The following is an 18,673-nucleotide window of genomic DNA, read 5'->3' as shown; positions in this document are numbered from 1 at the left end:
TATAATCGAAAGATTGTTTGGAGAGGGACCACTACATCCTCAAAGCACAACCATTCATCGAAGGGTGGCGGTGTCAACATAAAGGAAACATATGCTTAGACGAGCATCACAGACTGGCCCCGTGATAAAAAAAAATTGACAAAAGTATTCCCCGAAAACCTAGACTCAGGCGCGTAGTGTTCTGCCGTTCTGCCATCGTCATCACTGAAGTCACCTGCTCCTGTCGTAGATCGTCACATGTGGCATACTTCTCAACCTCCTTGAATCTAAGCTGCTCGAGCTGCTTAATCAGAGAGACCCCATCCGGGACACATTAATATTATCATCATCATCATCATAATCATAATCAGCCGGACTATACGCACTGCAGGGCGAAGGCCTATTATATATTCCTCGAATTAACCCGGTCCTGTGCTAGCTGCATCCATTTGACCTCCGCGAACTTCTTAACCTCATCCGCCCACCTAACTTTCTGCCGCCCCCTGCTACGCTTTCCTTCCCTTGGAATCCAGTTTGTTACCTTAAGCGACCGTCGGTTATCCACTCTTCGCACTACATTCCCATTTCTTCTTGATTTCCACTAGAATGTCAGTGACGAGTTATTTCTCTGACCCACTCTGCACGTTTCCTATCACTTAATCTTACCCCTAACATTTTTCTTTCCATAGTCTTTTGCGTTGTCCTCAACTTAAGTAGAACCCTCTTTGTTAGCCTCCACAATTCAGCCCCATAGGTAAGTACAGGTAAGATGCAACTGCTGTATACTTTCCTTTTGAGCGATACCAGAAATCTGCTAGTCATAATCTGCGAGTGCTTGCCAAATGCGCTCCGTCAAAATCTTGTTCTCCTTCTTATTTCCCTTTCATGGTCCGGATCGGCGGTTACTACCTGTCCTAAGTAGACATATTCGCCTACTACTTCCAGTGCTTCGCTACCTAAAGTAAACTGCTGTTCCTTCCTTAGGCTGTTGAACATTACCTTAGTCTTCTGCATACTGATTTTCAGGACTACCTTTTTAGTTTTCCTGCCTAGGTAATAAATCATTATTTGCAGTTCATCCCCTAAGTTACTTAGCAAGGCAATCTCATCAGCAAATCGCAGATTACTGAGGTATTCTCCATCTACCCTTATCCCTAACTTCTCTCATTCCAAGTCTTTGAATACTTATTCTAAGCAAGCTGTGAATAGTACTGTGGAGATCATGTCTCCTTGTCTAACTTTCGTTATAGGAATTTTGTTACTTTCTTTATGCAGAACTATGGTTGCTGTGCAGCCCCTATACCTATATATCTTCCAGCACTTTCCCATAATACACCGTGATTTCGCAATGCCTGCATGACCGGCGAGGTTTCTACTGAGTCAAATGCTTTTTCGTAATTAATGAATGCTATGTATATCGGCTGGTTATATTCCGAGCATTTTTGTATCACCTAGTTGTTGGTATGAATATGATCGATAGTAGAGTACCCTTTCCGAAAACCTGCTTGATCTTTTGCTTGGTTGCAGTCTAAAGCGGTCCTGATTCCATTAACGGGAACCTTGGTAAATACCTTATACATGACAGACAGTAAGCTGATTGGTCTGAAATTTTTCAAGTCCTTAGCGTCCCATTTCTTATGAATGAAGATAATGTTGCGTTCTTCTAGGGTTCCGGTACCGTCGATGACACCAAGCACTGCCTATACAGGGTGGCCAGTTTTTTTAGCACGATATCCCCCCGTCCTTCAACAAATCTATAGTTACCTGATCCTCTGCAGCTGCTTTCCCCCTTTTCATACCCGGGACACAAATCATCCCTAACATTTCTACAAACTAGAAGCAAATGCAGTTGTCGTAGCTAAGCCTAGCAGATCCATTACTTCACTGCAAAACTCCACCCTATATCGCTCAGTTCGTTTAGGGGAAACATTATTGATAGAAAGACGCCTACTCGCCTGGGGGCAAATACAATGCGGTCACTATATACCTCATGCACTCGTCACCTTCTTCAAGCACAGGTGTGATGGCAAGATGTCATTGCACAAAATTACAAAGTTATATATGCAGTTACCAGCGTGGTTTAACTGGCACTATTGTGGGTGTTGACATCATAGGAACCATCGACAATATCTCCCTTAGCCTGGCGTTAGCGAACCACCAGGAAGCCAACCAAGGGATCTGCCTATCGATTACATTCAAAACGTTCCTTTCGAAAGGGCAACAGGACTTCCTGGCACGAACACTCAGCCCTCACCTCTCACTAAACAGGAGGTACCAGTGCGGACAAAACTAAACGGAGCACTCTATATCCTTTTAAAATTATTCACATAAGCCACCACAGCAGTTATCTACCTCCTCGTATCTGCAATATGCTAGGAGTGGCGCGAGGCGCTGGTTCGAATGCGCCGAGCTCACATAGGAGGTGCAGTTTTCCCATGGGTTCCCGGCAGTATTTGTGGACGCTGACAGGGACGTGCAAAACAAAACAAAGGAAAGAGCTATCGCTGTGCAACCCGGCCATTGCAACGGAGGCTACGAGTTTTGAGCATCACCCTCGTATGCATGCATACGAGGCCGATGTTCATAACCCCGAGGTCCCTGTTGCCTAACACCCTGCTGCGTGCTAGACTCGTAAGTGGGCAGTGAACTATTGGCCACCGGCAGGCGCTCGATAGTGCACTGTGCGTACGGCTTCGCCAACGCGGCATTTTTTGAGGAGTGAGCTGAGAACAGATAACGTTGTAGTTCCTTGGACTGCCAGAAGATCATATCAGTCGATATTGTCGACCATAAACCCTGACTGCTCATTGGAGGGTCAAACTCTAAAGTTAAAGCTCAGCTACTTTGGCCATCTGATGAGAAGAGAGGAGTCGCTGGAGAAAGATTTGATGTTGGGAAAGGTTGAGGGTCGCCGGAGAAGGGGTAGGCAGCGAACGCGATGGTTAGATGGCATCCTCGAGGCATTGCAGATGAAGCTATGTGATGTTAAGAAGATAGTGAGAGACCGGAAAGCGTGTCGTGACATGGTCCATAGGGTCACGAAGAGTCGGACACGACTGAACGACTGAACTGGGGCCGAATTACGGGACTCGCTCTAAAGTTATAGAGCGTGACGTCAAAATGACGACGCCGTGACGTCTCGGCGAGACGTCAACGCGTGACTAAAATCGGAATCGACCAATGATCGCCAGGGTGCCGCCCCGGGCCGCTTATTTTCACGGCAACAGGTTTATTCGTACGTCAAGGAGCCGTTTGCTAACTTTTTTATAGATATAGCGTGTGAATAAATTAACTAAAGCTTTATATTTTCAAGAAGCCGCATTTAAAGTTCAATGTCATCAAAAAAATTAAGAAGCAGCTACAGTTTTGCAATTAAACGCTCTCGTGGGTAGCTTCTTTTGCCGCGAGGGCGCGCTGGCAGAGGTAAACAAACCGTAAAAATGGCGATTTTCAGTAAAACAGCTGATTCCACTGCTAGTGCCGGCTTTTGCGCATCGTCTGATGTCAAGGTACTGTGTGATGGTCCTAAATGCGCGGAGAAATCATATCGAAAGCAGTGTAATTGGGGCTTTGTTTATTTTTCTTTAGGAAACAGAAATAAAAGAAAGATCGATCGCGGATCACAGGCAAAATAAACTTTTATGTCCACACGAACGTCTCACACACAAATGCTTCAGTTAGAACGAGCACGGGGAAAAGCAACGTGGTTGAGCCTACACTACCAACCTCGCTCGTTTTCATTCGTTTTGCACTGTATGTCTCCTTCGCCTCCGCCTTTTGCTTTGGGCGCACTGCGGAGCCCAACCACCCTTCAGCGCCAACTTTGCAGTAGTGAAGTTCAGCCATTTGACGCACGCACTTGCTCACCGTCAGTTATGAGAGGCCGACTACCTGCGGAGACGAAATCCTCCAGAGGCAAAAAAAAAAAAAAGAGAGATCGGAGCACGCATGACAGCCGCACCGTCAAGAGCGGTCGACTGCGAGCTTCATCACAGTTAATCGGCGCATTCGTCGCACCACCATTCCGATTTCGCATTTTCAAGTCGAAATAGGCGTCGGAACAACTCGCCGAAAAAGTAGAACGCTTTCTCACACACCGCCCTTCGTCGTTGCTAGCGCCGGCGTTGCCGCTTCAGCCCCGCAGCCACCACTCACACCACTCCACCGCGGACGCCGCCGTCATTTTCGCTCTAAAACTCGCTCTAAAACGTTTTAGACCGTCTCACCGCGCTCTACAAAAATAGTCTAAAACCACGGCCATAATTAGGTGCGCGACGTCATCTGTTTTTTCGCCTCCGCGACGCAATCGCAGCATCCCGTGACTCAACTTTTCAAGATGGCGACGGCGACCAATAGGAGCGGGCGTTTTAGAGCGCTCTTAATTATAGAGCGGCCCGTAATACGGCCCCTGAACTATATTCAAGATGCCATATGTTTGGATGACATCACTCTATAGTGGGCACATAGTAACGCAGACATCAGTATCATTCTAGGTCACGCCGCAGTTGCAAGGTTCGAAGGCTCATTCAAGCAAATTTGCCTACACCGCTGTTTCCAGCCGCAAGAGAAGGGTCACTGATGCCGACCGCAGCTGTCTGATATACCTGAAAATAGGTAACGTCCTTATGTCTCTCAAGACATACTGTCATTTCCTTTACTATATCTGGGAACATTATGGCAAAAAAAGGGAGGACGTCAACAGTCCTCCGACAGATAACTTTGACCTCAAGCGCATTTCACGCACCTACCATGAACTCAATGAACAGGAGCCACACAAGACTGTCGAAGCAGCCATGCACTCACGAGTCATGTATGCTTACCCGTACCTTCACATGAATCAGCCATACGTAAATGCTCATGTACAGAATTAGGCACAACTGTTTGATAGTGGCCTCCAAAAAGCTGTGCTTTTTTCAAGAGCGGATACCACGTTTCTTTTTACAAACTGTTTGAAGAATGCTGCGGCAGCTTTCTAGGCTCAGCCAGACACTCGAAACATCCAAGAAGACTCGATCGAATGCTGTCATTTTATGCTCCGCGTGAAATTCCGCGCCATCATGCATGCTTGCTACATAAACGAAGTTTAAACGTGGCTTTCACCCGCAGGTACTTGCATTGAATGGACAGACGGACTCCCCGGAATGTTCAACTTGTGGCATCACAAAGACTGTGGACCACATGTTGTGGTCCACATACAGTGTACGCGCGTGAACGAAAAGTGCTAACCGCTTCCTTGAAGCGTTTGGACAAGAGGCCTCTGTCGGAGGAGTTGCTACTGGACGCTTGACAGGACAAGGGGAAACGTGTACAGGCAGTGTGCGCTCTTTGCCGTTTTTTGTGAGGCATGAGACTTTCCTCGCCCATGTAACGCAAGTTGCCGTGCGTGTATATATTTTCATATGCCTTTTCCCACATCGTCATTCATCATGATCGTCTTTCTTGTCCTCTTTCCCTTCGCAGTGCAGAATTTCAGGCTAGATTTTAATCATTCTGGCCATCCTCTTTGCCTTTCCTGTCAAGAAATACATCTATCTACTAGGTTTGCCGATTTAGGCCGCTATCTCATTCAATAGACCACCTTGCACAACCTAGCAGAGAAGAAAACCAGAATGTGACATGAAGCTGAGCACTTCTGCCTCACCATCTCCGTCGAGGCAGTGCCATACTGAAAAAAACTGAGACAATTGGCATCAGAGACAATTGGTTTCGTTTTAGTTGATATCAGAAAGATCGGCAGACATGAATTTATTCTGAAGTGCATTTGTCCTACATGCTGTGGTCCCGTGTAATCAAACTAAGGGTTTGGCCACTTTTGAGCCGTCTGAGGAAACGAAAAAGTTATGGTGGGAATGATGACAGACCTACGGCGCAATTTCTGCGACATGCTTGGCCTGCGCTTGTAACCCTGCCCCCCTCCCCTCCCGCAACTCCTTACCCATATAACCCCCCCCCCCCCCCCCGCCCGCTTTTTATTATACAAACCAGAAGGCCTAGCCAGAGAGCCAAGTACGGCCAGTGAACTACGAAACCTAGTAAATAGATTGGAATGATTACTGAAAATGCTTCTGGAGCGAGAAACTGGTTTGAGGGGTAGAACTGAGGTGGTAATATATTGTACATGTGTTCAGAGCCAAATACAACTCTGAGACCATTTAAAATATCACAGAGTTCAAGAAAAAGACTCGACACTTACTTTTTTCACCTACGGCATTCGCAAAGGGCAAATGACAGCCTTTAACTGGAGGCAGTGATGATAGCCATAGCGCGTACAGTATACGCCCCTTTATTAATAACGAAGCATGCATTGTTACAAAAAAAAAAAAAACACACTTTTGCATCGATGTGCACACCGAACACTCTTCGGAGAGAAGACCGGCTCGTGACGTGCACATCGATATTCTCGTCACAACCCTGAGTGTGGCTTAAAATAGCAAAAAGTACAAGCTTCGCTAACGCCTTCTACGCATGCACTAAATGTGCTTAAACCCACACTTCAAGGTACAATTTTTGTTGTTCACTTACCACAGAACAGGAGCGTTTTCTTCTTAGCTGATACTTGTGTGGTCGTACCACACAGCAATACTGCCACAGTAAAGATTGCTAACACTTTCATCTTGTAGGGTTAACGCAGCAGTGTTGGAAAGAACTGAAGTCGAAAAGAGGACGGCGTTTTGCCTTTTGTCCTCACTCTTCATGCAGACCTTTGGCTTTCGATGCTGTGTGCACTCTATAGGCTGTCTCACAACAATAAGCAAAAGTGAAAGTTACAGTTGCTGAGAGCACCACTGTGGCCACTAGACAAATACAATTGACGCATCAATCATAAGTGCCCGACCGACTGTGTTTTCGAGCTGTTCGCCGGACGGCCAAGTAGGTTGTGACGTAGCATAAGACAATGAAGCTGGAATCAGTGCTTGTGCATTGGGAGTTTCAAGAAAATGTTTGCTTCTTCCGCTGGAGTGTTTGTGATCCAGGTACAACGGTAACATTCGCTCGTTGCTATTAATTGTTGTACCCATGCGGGTCAAGAAGAATTCTATAGCCACTAACTCCCAGACAAGTAGTGTTGTGCAAAGCGAACGCTTTTTATTCTTTCCCTTTCACGCAGTAACATAAACATGGCTGTTATGCTATTCGTCGGTTAGCAGCCTGATTTTAAAGGACACTGACAATTGTCCGGTGAGCTTATCTCGGTGGCTTCAGGCCACAGTAGTGTCCCCCGAGCACTATATGGCATACTCACAATAACAACAATAATTAATTTCTTATTCTATCTTTACATTTGTACAAATTTACTATAATCATTTTATTTAATTATTGCGTGTTACGCATCATGATTTTACGATGCCTTTTGCCACTTTTTCAAGATACTGAATATTGTCCCAGGGCATAACGAAATGGTTTCTGGAGGGTGTATGTATAAAATAGTGTATGGGGTTTAATATCCCAAATTGATGCGGGTTGTCCGAGATGCCTTATAGTCGATGACTGTTGATTAATTTCTACCTCCTGGAGTTTTTACCCGCGCTGAAACCTCACAGTACATGGGTGCCTTGCGTTTCGCCTTCATTGAAATGCAGCCGCAGAGGCCGTGATAAAAATCTATGTTTCCGGCTTCAGCAGTCGAGCTCCATAACTATTATGCCAACGTAGCGGCTGAAGGGTCAGCATCATGAATCTAGCCGAGCGGGGAGTAATGATATTGTTACTTAGCGGTATTCGCTGGACGTGATGAGGATGATGAAGTGTGACGGACTCCCAGAAGACAACACAGACGGGTGGCGAGATCTGTGCTGTCATCAACGTTAGTTGCGCGGGAAGCTATCGGACTGTGAATCTTCCCTGTAACATCTCTTGGCAGAGGTGAATCCTTCGATCCGCTATGAGAAGCTGGATCTCTGCAGCGGCGGCCACATCAGTAACACCACAATGACTACAGCTGCCGCTACCTCTACGGCCGCCGAACCTGCTGTCATCATGTCCCACCCCCGTGGCCCCGGAACCTTCTGTGGGACCGACGACGTTGGCGTAGACGACTGGCTGGCCCTATACGAAAGCGTCAGCAAGCACAACAGGTGGGATTCCACATTCGTGCTCGCGAATGTCATCTTTTACTTTACTGGGACCGCGCGGGTGTGGTTTGAAACTCATAAAGATGACTTGACATCTTGGGACATCAGTAAGCAGAAGCTCCACGACCTTTTCGGAAAGTCTATTGGCCGCCACCTTGCGCTAAAAGAACGCTCGCCTCTCGTGCCCAAACGTCTACAGAGTCTTATGTCACTTATATCCAGAACATCTTATCTCTGTGCCGCAAAGTCGACCAAGCCATGCCTGAGGAGGATAAAGCCGGCTACATAGTAAAAGACATTGCCGACGATGCCTTCAACCTCCTGTTGTGCAGGAATTGTTCCACCGTGGACTCTGTGCTGCAGGTGTGCCGACGTTTCGAGCAAGCGAAACAGAGCCGCATATCTCACCATTTCGACCGGCTGCCGAACTCGGCTGCTAGCTCCTCCTGTGTCGATTTTCCGACTCCTCGACCGCCTGCTAACGACAGTACTTTGGCCCGCATCGTTCATCAAGAGCTTGAGGCAATGACTCCTGTAGCTTTACTATCGCATACGCCCGACAACGTACCTGGCTACAATATCACTTATTCAGACTGTTGTTCGCCAAGAGGTTGCAAATATGGGTCTCCCTTCTGCCAGCGCCGCCGACACCATGGATTCCGGACCTGCGCCTCCAGTGATTGCAGCTGCCTCATCCAACGCCAGTTTCTCGCCCCGAAATCGGTGCCGCAATTCGAATTAATGGTGTAACCATGACAATCGCCCCATCTGCTTTACTTGTTCACGCGTTTGCCACATTTCCCGTCACGGCCGTAGCCGTTGGTACACGCCGTCTCGACAGTTCACTGACGTTGACCGCTGCGGAGATTATGCCCCTCGCTATTCCTCATCTCGCCCTGACCAAACCCGTGTTGACCCCGGTGTCACTGTCCGTGCTGCCAACCGTTCACCATCCCCGCAAACCCGACGCTTGTGTTTTCCTCTTCCTCGCCGCAGTTCATCACCGTCCTTTTCTGGCCACTTACCAGAAAACTAGCCAATGCAGCTCCCGGAGATGATGCTGCATTTGTGCCCCGGACCGGAAAACCTTTGCTGACTCCTACTCGCATCGATTGCAGCGGTGGCGTAGCGGTAGAACATCCGCCTCGCATGCAAGAGGACCGGGGTTCAAATCCCGGTGCCGCGCAATTCTCCACCGGATGACAAAAAAGAAAAAAAAAAAAAAATCCGCGTGTCGATGGAATTGCATATACAGGTTTGGGGTGCGACCTGATGCCGGTGAACACCTCCGGCAACGCACTCCCTCACCAGAACAGGAGTTGGCCACCCTGGTGCAGTAATTGGCCACAACCTCCTATGATAAGCTCCATAAATCCCCGGCCCTCAGTCACCAGCGGCTGCGGAACAACTGACCACGGCGGCGGTCAGACCTGTGACGCAGCAGGGGGTGCTAAGAAAGCCTGGCTCCGCTGGACAGGCCGCCATTGGAAACTGACCCTGGCAACGTTTAATGCTAGAACCCTAGCTAGTGAAGCTAGTTTAGCAGTGCTGTTAGAGGAACTAGAGGGCATGAAATGGGATGTCATAGGGCTTAGTGAGGTTAGGAGGCCGAATGAGGCATATACTGTACTGAAGGATGGGCATGTACTGTGTTATCGAGGTTTACCAGAGAGGCGACAACTAGGAGTAGGTTTCCTTGTCAATAAGTATATAGCGGGTAATATAGATGAATTCTATAGTATTAATGAGAGGGTTGCAGGCATCGTAATTAGGCTTAATAAGCGGTATAAACTGAAGGTTGTACAGGCCTATGCACCTACATGTAGTTATGATGACCAGGCAGTTGAAAGCTTCTATGAAGATGTAGAATCGGCAATGCGAAAAGTAAAGACGCAGTATACTGTACTAATGGGCGACTTCAATGCCAAGGTAGGGAAAAAACAGGCAGGAGGCAAGGCAGTAGGTGACTATGGCATTGGTTCTAGGAATAGCAGGGGGGAGTTACTAGTTGAGTTTGCAGAGCGCAATAACTTACGAATCATGAATACCTTCTTCAGCAAAAGGAAGAACCGAAAATGGACATGGAAAAGTCCTAACGGAGAGACTAAAAATGAAATCGACTTCATAATGTGTTCAACCCCCGCCATTGTGCAGGATGTAGAGGTAATCGGGAAAGTTCGATGTAGTGACCACAGGATGGTGAGGTCCCGAATTAGCCTAAATCTGAAGAAGGAACGCAATAGATTAGTAAGAAAGAAACCCATCAACGAATTAGCGTTGAGGGGGAGGGCAGAAGAGTTCAGGATCTCGATACAGAATAGGTATTCAGCTCTAACTGAGGATGGCGACATTACCCTAGAGGCAAGGAACAATAATTTCAGAGATATCATTACTGAGTGCGCGGTAGAAGTAGGCGGTAGGATAGTTAGAGAGGATACCGGTAAGCTGTCTAAGGAGACGAAAGATTTGATTAAGAAACGGCAGAGTATGAAAGCTTCCAATCCAACAGACCAGATCGAATTGGCCGAGATATAATAAGCGCAAGGTGGCCGATATAAGGAAGTATAACATGGAGAAAATTGAGCATGCTGTAAAGAACGGGGGAAGCCTTAAAGCGGTAAAGAAGAAATTGGGCATAGGCAAAAACCAGATGTATGCGATAAGGGACAAGGCGGGCAACGTCATCACTAATATGGACAAGATAGTCAAAGTAGCCGAGGAGTTCTATACAGATCTCTACAGTAGCCAAAGTAGTCAGGACCGTAATGAGATTGGCGGTGGGGAAAAACAGTCAGATGTTCCACCAGTGACGAAGGACGAGGTCAAGAAAGCACTAGAAACTATGAAAAGGGGGAAATCAGCTGGAGAGGATCAGATAACTACAGATTTGCTGAAGGACGGGGGGTATATCGTGCTAGAAAAACTGGCCACCCTGTATACGCAGTGCCTGGTGTCATCGACGGTACCGGAAGCATGGAAGAATGCAAACATTATCCTCATTCACAAGAAAGGGGACTCTAAGGACCTTAAAAATTACAGACCAATCAGCTTACTGTCTGTTACGTATAAGGTATTTACTAAGGTAATCGCTAATAGAATCAGGACAACCTTAGACTGCAATCAAGCAAAGGATCAAGCAGGGTTTCGGAAACGGTACTCTACTATCGATCATATCCATACCATCAATCAGGTGATAGAAAAATGCGCGGAATATAACCAGCCCTTATACATAGCATTCATTGATTACGAAAAAGCATTTGACTCAGTTGAAACCTCGGCGGTGATTCACGCATTGCGAAATCAGGGGGTAGACGAGCCATACGTGAAAGTGCTGGAAGATATATATAGTGGCTGCACAGCAACCATAGTTCTGCATAAAGAAAGTAACAAAATTCCCATAAAGAAAGGTGTTAGGCAAGGAGACACAATCTCCCCAGTACTATTCACAGCTTGTTTAGAGGAAGTATTCAGAGACTTGGAATGGGAGCAGTTAGGGATAAGGCTAGATGGAGAATACCTCAGTAACCTGCGATTTGCTGATGACATTGCCTTGCTAAGCAACTCGGGAGATGAACTGCAAATAATGATTGATGACCTAGACAGGAAAAGTAGAAAGGTAGGCTTGAAAATCAATATGCAGAAGACTAAGGTAATGTTCAACAGCCTCGGGAAGGAACAGGAGTTTACATTAGGTAGCGAAATACTGGAAGTAGTAGGCGAATATATCTACTTAGGACAGGTAGTAACCGCAGATCCGGACCATGAAAAGGAAATAACAAGAAGAATAAGATTGGGATGGAGCGCATTTGGCAAGCACTCGCAGATTATGACTAGCAGCTTACCGGTATCGCTCAAGAGGAAAGTATACAACAGTTGCATCTTGCCTGCACTCACCTATGGGGCTGAAACGTGGAGGCTAACCAAGAGAGTTCTACTTAAGTTGAGGACAACCCAGAGGGCTATGGAACGAAAAATGGTAGGGGTAACATTAAGAGATAGAAAGCGTGCAGAGTGGGTCAGAGAAATAACTCAAGTTAACGACATTCTAGTGGAAATTAAGAAGAAGAAATGGACATGGGCAGGACATGTAGTGCGAAGAGAGGATAACCGATGGTCGCTGAGGGTAACAAACTGGACTCCAAGGGAAGGAAAGCGTGCAGGGGGCGGCAGAAAGTTAGGTGGGCGGATGAGATTAAGAAGTTCGCAGGGGTCAAGTGGATGCAGCTAGCACAGAACCGGGTTAAGTGGAGAGATATGGGAGAGGCCTTCGCCCTGCAGTGGGTATAATCAGGCTGATAATGAATGAATGAATGAATGAATGAACTCGCATCGATTGATTGACCCCTGCCCGCATAATCGGATTGATGTCCTTGTAGATGGAGTTCCCGTTTCTGCTCTCATTGATCCCGGCGTCCAACTGTTCGTTCTAAGCTCCTCATTTCGCCGTCGCCTCAAGAAGGTCCTTACTCCAGCCGTCTCGTCCACAGTTCGCGTCGCCAATGGCAACTCTGCTGCCGTGGTTGGCATATGTACGGCGCGAGGTTCCACTTGTGGCCGTCATGCCCCAGTGTTGTTCACTGTACTACATGAATGCCCCCATGACGTTATCCTCGGCATTGACTTTTAACAGCCCACTCTGCCCTCATTGATTTCTCTACCGGCCTATTTCGCTTGGACCTTCTGCTCTGCTCTGAAGACCCCTCCTGCTCACCCCACCTTCATCCTGAAGCTGCCGTTTACATCCCTATGTCGCCATTACCCCCTCTCCCCCGTCCCAGACGGCGACTACCTCGCGTGTCCCATTACTGACGTCATCTTGCAGCGGCAGGTCACCCTTCCTCATGTAATTGTGCATATCTCCCAGAACCAGACCACTCTCCCGGTCCTTAACTTCATCTTGTCAACCCAAGTTCTGCCCGAAGAAATTTCACTAGCTGCGCCGTCCCTGATGACTGATTGTGCCATTTCAGCTCTGACTACAGATCCTGCAACCTCCATCTTTGCAACCCCTCCCTCGTCCTCTACATCGCGCACTGATCCGGTTAACAGCATGAGATGATCTCCAACCCGAATTCGTCGGGGAGCTAAACAAGCTTTTGCGCCCAACCGTTGGTCAAACTACAGTTGTCAGCCACCGCATTGACACCGGTGACGCCAGTCCTATTCACAGGTGCCCCTATCGTGTTTCGCTTGCCGAGCGACGCGTCATTCTAACAGAAGTCGAGAAGATATTGGAGAACGACATAATCGAGTCTTCCAGTAGACACTTGGGTATCCCCTGTTGTGTTGGTCAAGAAGAAAGATAACAGTTGTAGATTCTGCGTTGACTACCGTTATTTGAATAAGATAACCAAAAAGATGTCTATCCTTTTCCGCGTATTGACGACGCGCTTGATACTTTGCATGGAGCCAGCTACATTTCGTCCATCGACCTTCGTTCCGGCTACTGGCAGATCTCTGTTGACGAGAGAGACAGTTAAAAAGCAGCGTTCATCACCCCTGATGGCCTCTATCAATTTAAAGTCGCCTTTTGGCCTTTGCAATGCCCCAGCAACCGTCGAACGCATGATGGACTCTTTGCTCCGAGGCTTCAAGTAGACCACTTGTTTGTGTGTTATTTTGATGACGTAATCGTTTCTTCCTCTAAATTTGACAGCCATCTCCTTCGCCTTTCTACAATCCTTGCGCTTTTTCGCCGCGCCGGACTTCAACTAAACTCCAAAAAATGCAGCTTTGGTCACCGACAAATCAAAGTCCTTGGTCACTTGGTTAATGCTGCAGGCGTTCAGCGTGACCCTGACAAGATTCATGCCGTCTAATTTTCCCACTCCGCGTTCATCCAGCGATGTTCAAAGCTTTATTGGCTTATGTTCCTATTTCCGACGATTCGTCCCGAACTTTGCAGCCCTTCTTCGTCCTCTCACCCGCCTCCTCAAGAAAGACGTTGCATTCTTTTGGGGGCCTGACCATTGGCAGCTTTCTCGGAGCTTATTGCTGCTCTCACTAATCCGCCTGTCTTGGCCTATTTCAACCCATCCGCCAATAATGAACTCCGCATTGACGCAAGTGACCCTGGGATTGGAGCTATACTCGCTCAGCGACAACACGGCCGCACAAGGATGATTGCATATGCCAGCCGCCTCCTATCTACGCCGGAACAAAATTATTCTATCACAGAGCGAGAGTTCCTGGCGCTTGTTTGGGCTATTACAAAATTCCGCCCTTATTTGTTTTGCCGCCCTTTTACTGTTATAACAGACCATCATGCCTTGTGTTGGATTTCCTGCCTCAAATATCCTACTCGCTGTTTGGGGCGCTGGGCGCTTCGATTAGAAGAATATACCTTTTCCGTCGTCTACAAGACCGGCCGGCTTCACCAAGATGCAGGCTGCTTGTCCCGTTATCCCGTCGACATGCCTAGTCCTATCCACTTTGACGATGACGCATGTGCCTTGTCTGTCTCGACCTTTTCTAACATTGCCGACAAACAGAACTTAGAAAATTCACTGCATTCCTTTATCCTCCGTCTTACTTCCGATCGCCCTGATACATATCTCGCCTTATTTGTATTCCGCGAGAACACCCTCTACCCGACGTAATATGCGGCCAGATGGAGCAGACCTTTCGCTCGTAGTTCCTCAACATCTGCGTTCCGCCATTCTTCAACAGTTTCATGATGCTCCCACGGCTGGCCACCTGTTTCTACTGTTTCAATACCGCTCCGTCCAGCAGTACATTGCCGCATGCGAATTGTGGCAGCGTCGGAAGAAGCCCTCATGTTTTCGTTCAGGTTACTTTCAGCCGATCCCCATACCGACTCACCCGTTTTCCCGCGTAGGCGTTGACCCTCTTAGGCCCTTCCGAGTTGCCACCTCGGGGAACAAATGGATCGCCGTGGCCACCGATTACACTACGCGATACGCTATTACCCGAGCCATCCCGACCAGCTGCGCCACAGAGGTCGCTGACTTCCTTCTAGAAAACGTGACTCTTCATCATGGTGCCCCTCGCGAACTACTAACTGACCTTGGACGCTGCTTCCTGTCGCGAGTGGGTGACGAAATTCTAAGTTCGTGCTCCGTCTGCCACAAATTCACCACCGCCTATTAACCCCAGACCAATAGCCTCACAGAACGTCTAAACCGTACCTTCACAGACATGCTGGCCATGTATGTGTCTGACGACTATTGGGATTGGGACGTTCATCTACCCTTTGTGACTTCGCCTACAACTCATCTGTCCATTCTACCGCTAGATACTCTCCATTTTATCTGTTATTTGGCCGAAACCCGTTACTGTCCTTCCATACCTCACTACCCGCGGCATTACGGCAGTGATGCCGTCACCTGCGCTCGTGATGCCAGCCGGATAGCTCGCGCCAGGCTCTCTGCACACCAAGACTTACAAAACTTTCGGTACAACAGTCGCCACGGTGATGTCCACTACCCTCCTGGGTCTCTCGTCTTGCTGTGGCTCCCGTGCCGTCGAGTGGAGTTGTGCGAAAAAACTTTTGCCCCGTTACACAGTCCGTACCGCGTTTTGCGCACTGTAATAGACGTCACATACATAGTTTAGTCTGTGTATCCGAAGTCCTCGTCCACAGCGCTGCCCACCGAAATAGTGCATGTGTCCCGTCTGAAGCCCTATTATGCACGTTCTGTTTCACTAACGTAGAACGCACCGGGACTGTGATTTTCCCGAAGGGGGTAGTGTTACTTAGCGGTATTCGCTGACCGTGCTGAGGATGATGAAGTGCGACAGGCTCTCAGAAGAAGGCGACGCAGACGGGTGGCGATATCTGTGCGGTCATCAACGTTAGTTGTGCGGGCAGCTATCGGACTGTGAATCATCCCCGTAACAATATATAGGGGACTTCTATCTAGTGAGAAGCCCGTCGCTGCGCTTTGATGGATTATGGGCAGCCTCTGAAAGAGATAGGCAGGAAGGAAAGGATGCATATTTGAAGCATGTCAGTAGAATGACAAAAAAAAAAAAAGATCTTGGGCTGGTAAGGTGGCCTCTAAAGGGAGGTCCATGTTGTGTACCATTAAGATTTCTGTAACATAATTATTCTGATTCTCCAAAAGGCGGCCAGCCTCCTTGTTACAAGTTAGACTTCGGGCTTGAATCACTGCACATGGAAGCAGCAAGTGCATATGGAAGGCGCCAAACCGCTCTTTTTTGCCATAACGAATGACGTTTGTAAAGGTTAAGGAGTAGAGCGTAAGGCGAAAAGAAAGGTGGGCTGGCGGGCGGCGGAGTTTGCCTGACAATTTGGTTTAATGGTTATAAAACTGAAAGTGGACGCGTAAGCCGAGTTCCAAAATGTTGAATGCCCTTACCTAATACTGTCACGTGTGTTACCTGTGCTTGGTGCAGCCTTCTCAGGGCAAATCGGCACTAAGAAAGATTACCCGATGAGCCACTCGGGGACTCTACCGCGACCGCTTAGTGGTTGTGTGGTTCTTGGTCCTGCCAGGGCTTTGGCGCTTTGGATCTATCCTCCCGTTTTCGCGAGTGCTGCAATAACCCGCGTCATTAGGGTGGAGGAGTGTAGTGTTAGTCTATGCAGCGAAACCTACTGATGCCCGCAGCCTCGAGTCCGATTGCAAACCCGGGCCGCCACCTATTCGCCGATAAGGTCGAGATACATACGTTAAATCCAGAGTCCTCACGGGCAAGCTCCGCAATACGTTTTTTTGTCGAACACAACCAAAAGGTCCGTGCAAGTCTGCACATGCTACGATCGATCATACCTAATTCCAGGGAAACGAATATTTGCCCACTACACCGGGGCCTACCTCCAAGCCTCTTTTCGAGTGCAAAAAAAAAAAAAAAAATCGCCCAAGATTCGCGCTTTCTAACGCAAGGTACACGATCCGAGCCAGCAGAGCAGCGTTGCTGCTGGCTCGGTACGTTGCGCCAATGGGTTAGTGGTTCGTTCGCAGTCGGAGAACCACAAGTCCGCCTCGTGCGGCAGAACTCATATATGTGGTTGTTTAGACACAGAAGCGGTGTCCTTGCGTTAGAGTATCTGCCTCGCATTCGGAAGGTGCCAGGTTCGATCCCTGGTGCCGCCGGGCACCCACCGCTTTTCAATGAGGCAAGTTTTTCTTCGACCTGATGCTTAACTCTTCGGGGGTGAAATGCTTGGGAAGGGGACCACGGCCACATATGGGTTTCAGCCGCACGAAGCGCACTTATGGTTGCTCGATGGCAGAACGACTCCCATCTCCCATCGGCGCAACGTTTTGGGTGGTCTCCCGGTGATCTCACAGGCGGCCAGCCAGGGGCTGCGTTGCAGTAACTTGACAAGAAAACAACACAAGCATCACTTAACAAAACTAATACCCCTAAAATGGTGGCACGAAAACAACACGTCAGTAATAAAAACCAGTCCGACGGAAACTCACTTTCATCTGAAGCGTCCAAAATGTGCTCTTGGAAAAACGACAAGCTCAGCATCCCGATTCGGCATTTGCGTTTGTAACAAGGTATGCTGAGCGAGTAGACAAAATTTCGTAGTCTCGTTGAGTGGCCGTACGCTACTGCGCTTTGTGACAATTCGCAGTTTTTTCTTGGTTCTTTGTAGAATATACCCTAATAATGTTGCATCTTTGCAGCCAATAAAACGATGTTCGATAGGTTCCGGCGTGTCATACATACGTCAGTTTACAGTTTACAGTTGAGATGATGATGTGATCTTACGAAGTCACATTATAAAGGGTAGAGTTTGGTGTGCTGTTTAAAGAGAAACGTTTTAGGGCAAGGCGACGTCGGCATTTCAGGCATTAGCTTAACACACCTTGGCCATTAAGACCAAAGTAGATGGAGTGATACAGTGGAGGTGGAACAAGGAATGACATCGGTTTCGTGTAAAATTTGTTGCATGAAACAGAATATAAGTACTAACTAGAAAAGCGGACTGTCAAACAATGCATTGGAGCATAAACTTCCTGCATAAATCGAAGAGGGGTACTCTGTTAGTTTCAGCCATCGAAACAGCCTTCCCCCTCGCATGTTAAAATACCATGGCCTCGCGCGATGCTCTTTGGATGTCGTAGTATTCATCAAATTTTATCCGTACCGACTTCAAACGATAGAGCACTAACGAGTTTAACGTTCGAGACGAAGTATAAATCGATGGTCGGCCTTGGGCAACCGCTTCCAAATGCAAATGCACTTAAGCGCTTGGACAAGAAAAAAAAAAAAAAGAAAAGAACGCCCAAGGGCTCGCCATCTGACGAGCATGGAGCAGTCACATGGAACGGCGGCAGATTTGAACCACCGCACCGGGTTAACAAAACAGTGTCATAGCCTCATAGGCGCGGATAAACCTAGCTCAACATAAAGTTCTTCCGAAATCGCAGCCATCATGATAACATACTCCTCTGCTCATTACTCACATGCAGCGCAGTAAATTTTTTTCCCGTTTTAATTTTAAACATACTGTTCTATTTTTCTTGTTCACGGTACTCAAGCATAAGCGTCAGTTCATTCCTTAGGCTGCATAAATGGACAATGGCAAAGCCATCGGAGAATCGGAGCTTACTAAGGTTTTTCTTGCAATCTCCTGTGTATTTATCCCTTTCTAGTCGGACCGCTAAAATACGTCTTGCAGA

At 47.8% G+C, this 18,673-nt stretch overlaps 1 protein-coding gene across 1 annotated transcript in view; it reads right to left on the bottom strand.

Moving 5' to 3' along the window:
• Positions 1–6,704, bottom strand: part of LOC146201928 (uncharacterized) — a 32,673-nt gene extending 25,969 nt beyond the window's left edge. The window contains exon 1 of the mRNA XM_084583682.1: positions 6,502–6,704. Coding sequence (XP_084439808.1) covers positions 6,502–6,592 — 91 coding nt within the window. The 5' untranslated portion in view covers positions 6,593–6,704. The remainder of the gene's footprint in view (positions 1–6,501) is intronic.
• Positions 6,705–18,673: the final 11,969 nt, after the last annotated feature.

This window comes from Amblyomma maculatum, chromosome 1 (assembly GCF_055883805.1).
Source record: "Amblyomma maculatum isolate TAMU_Amacu chromosome 1, ASM5588380v1, whole genome shotgun sequence".
In the NCBI taxonomy this organism is placed as follows: Eukaryota; Metazoa; Arthropoda; class Arachnida; order Ixodida; family Ixodidae; genus Amblyomma; species Amblyomma maculatum.
This window is presented reverse-complemented; position numbering and strand designations above follow the sequence as displayed.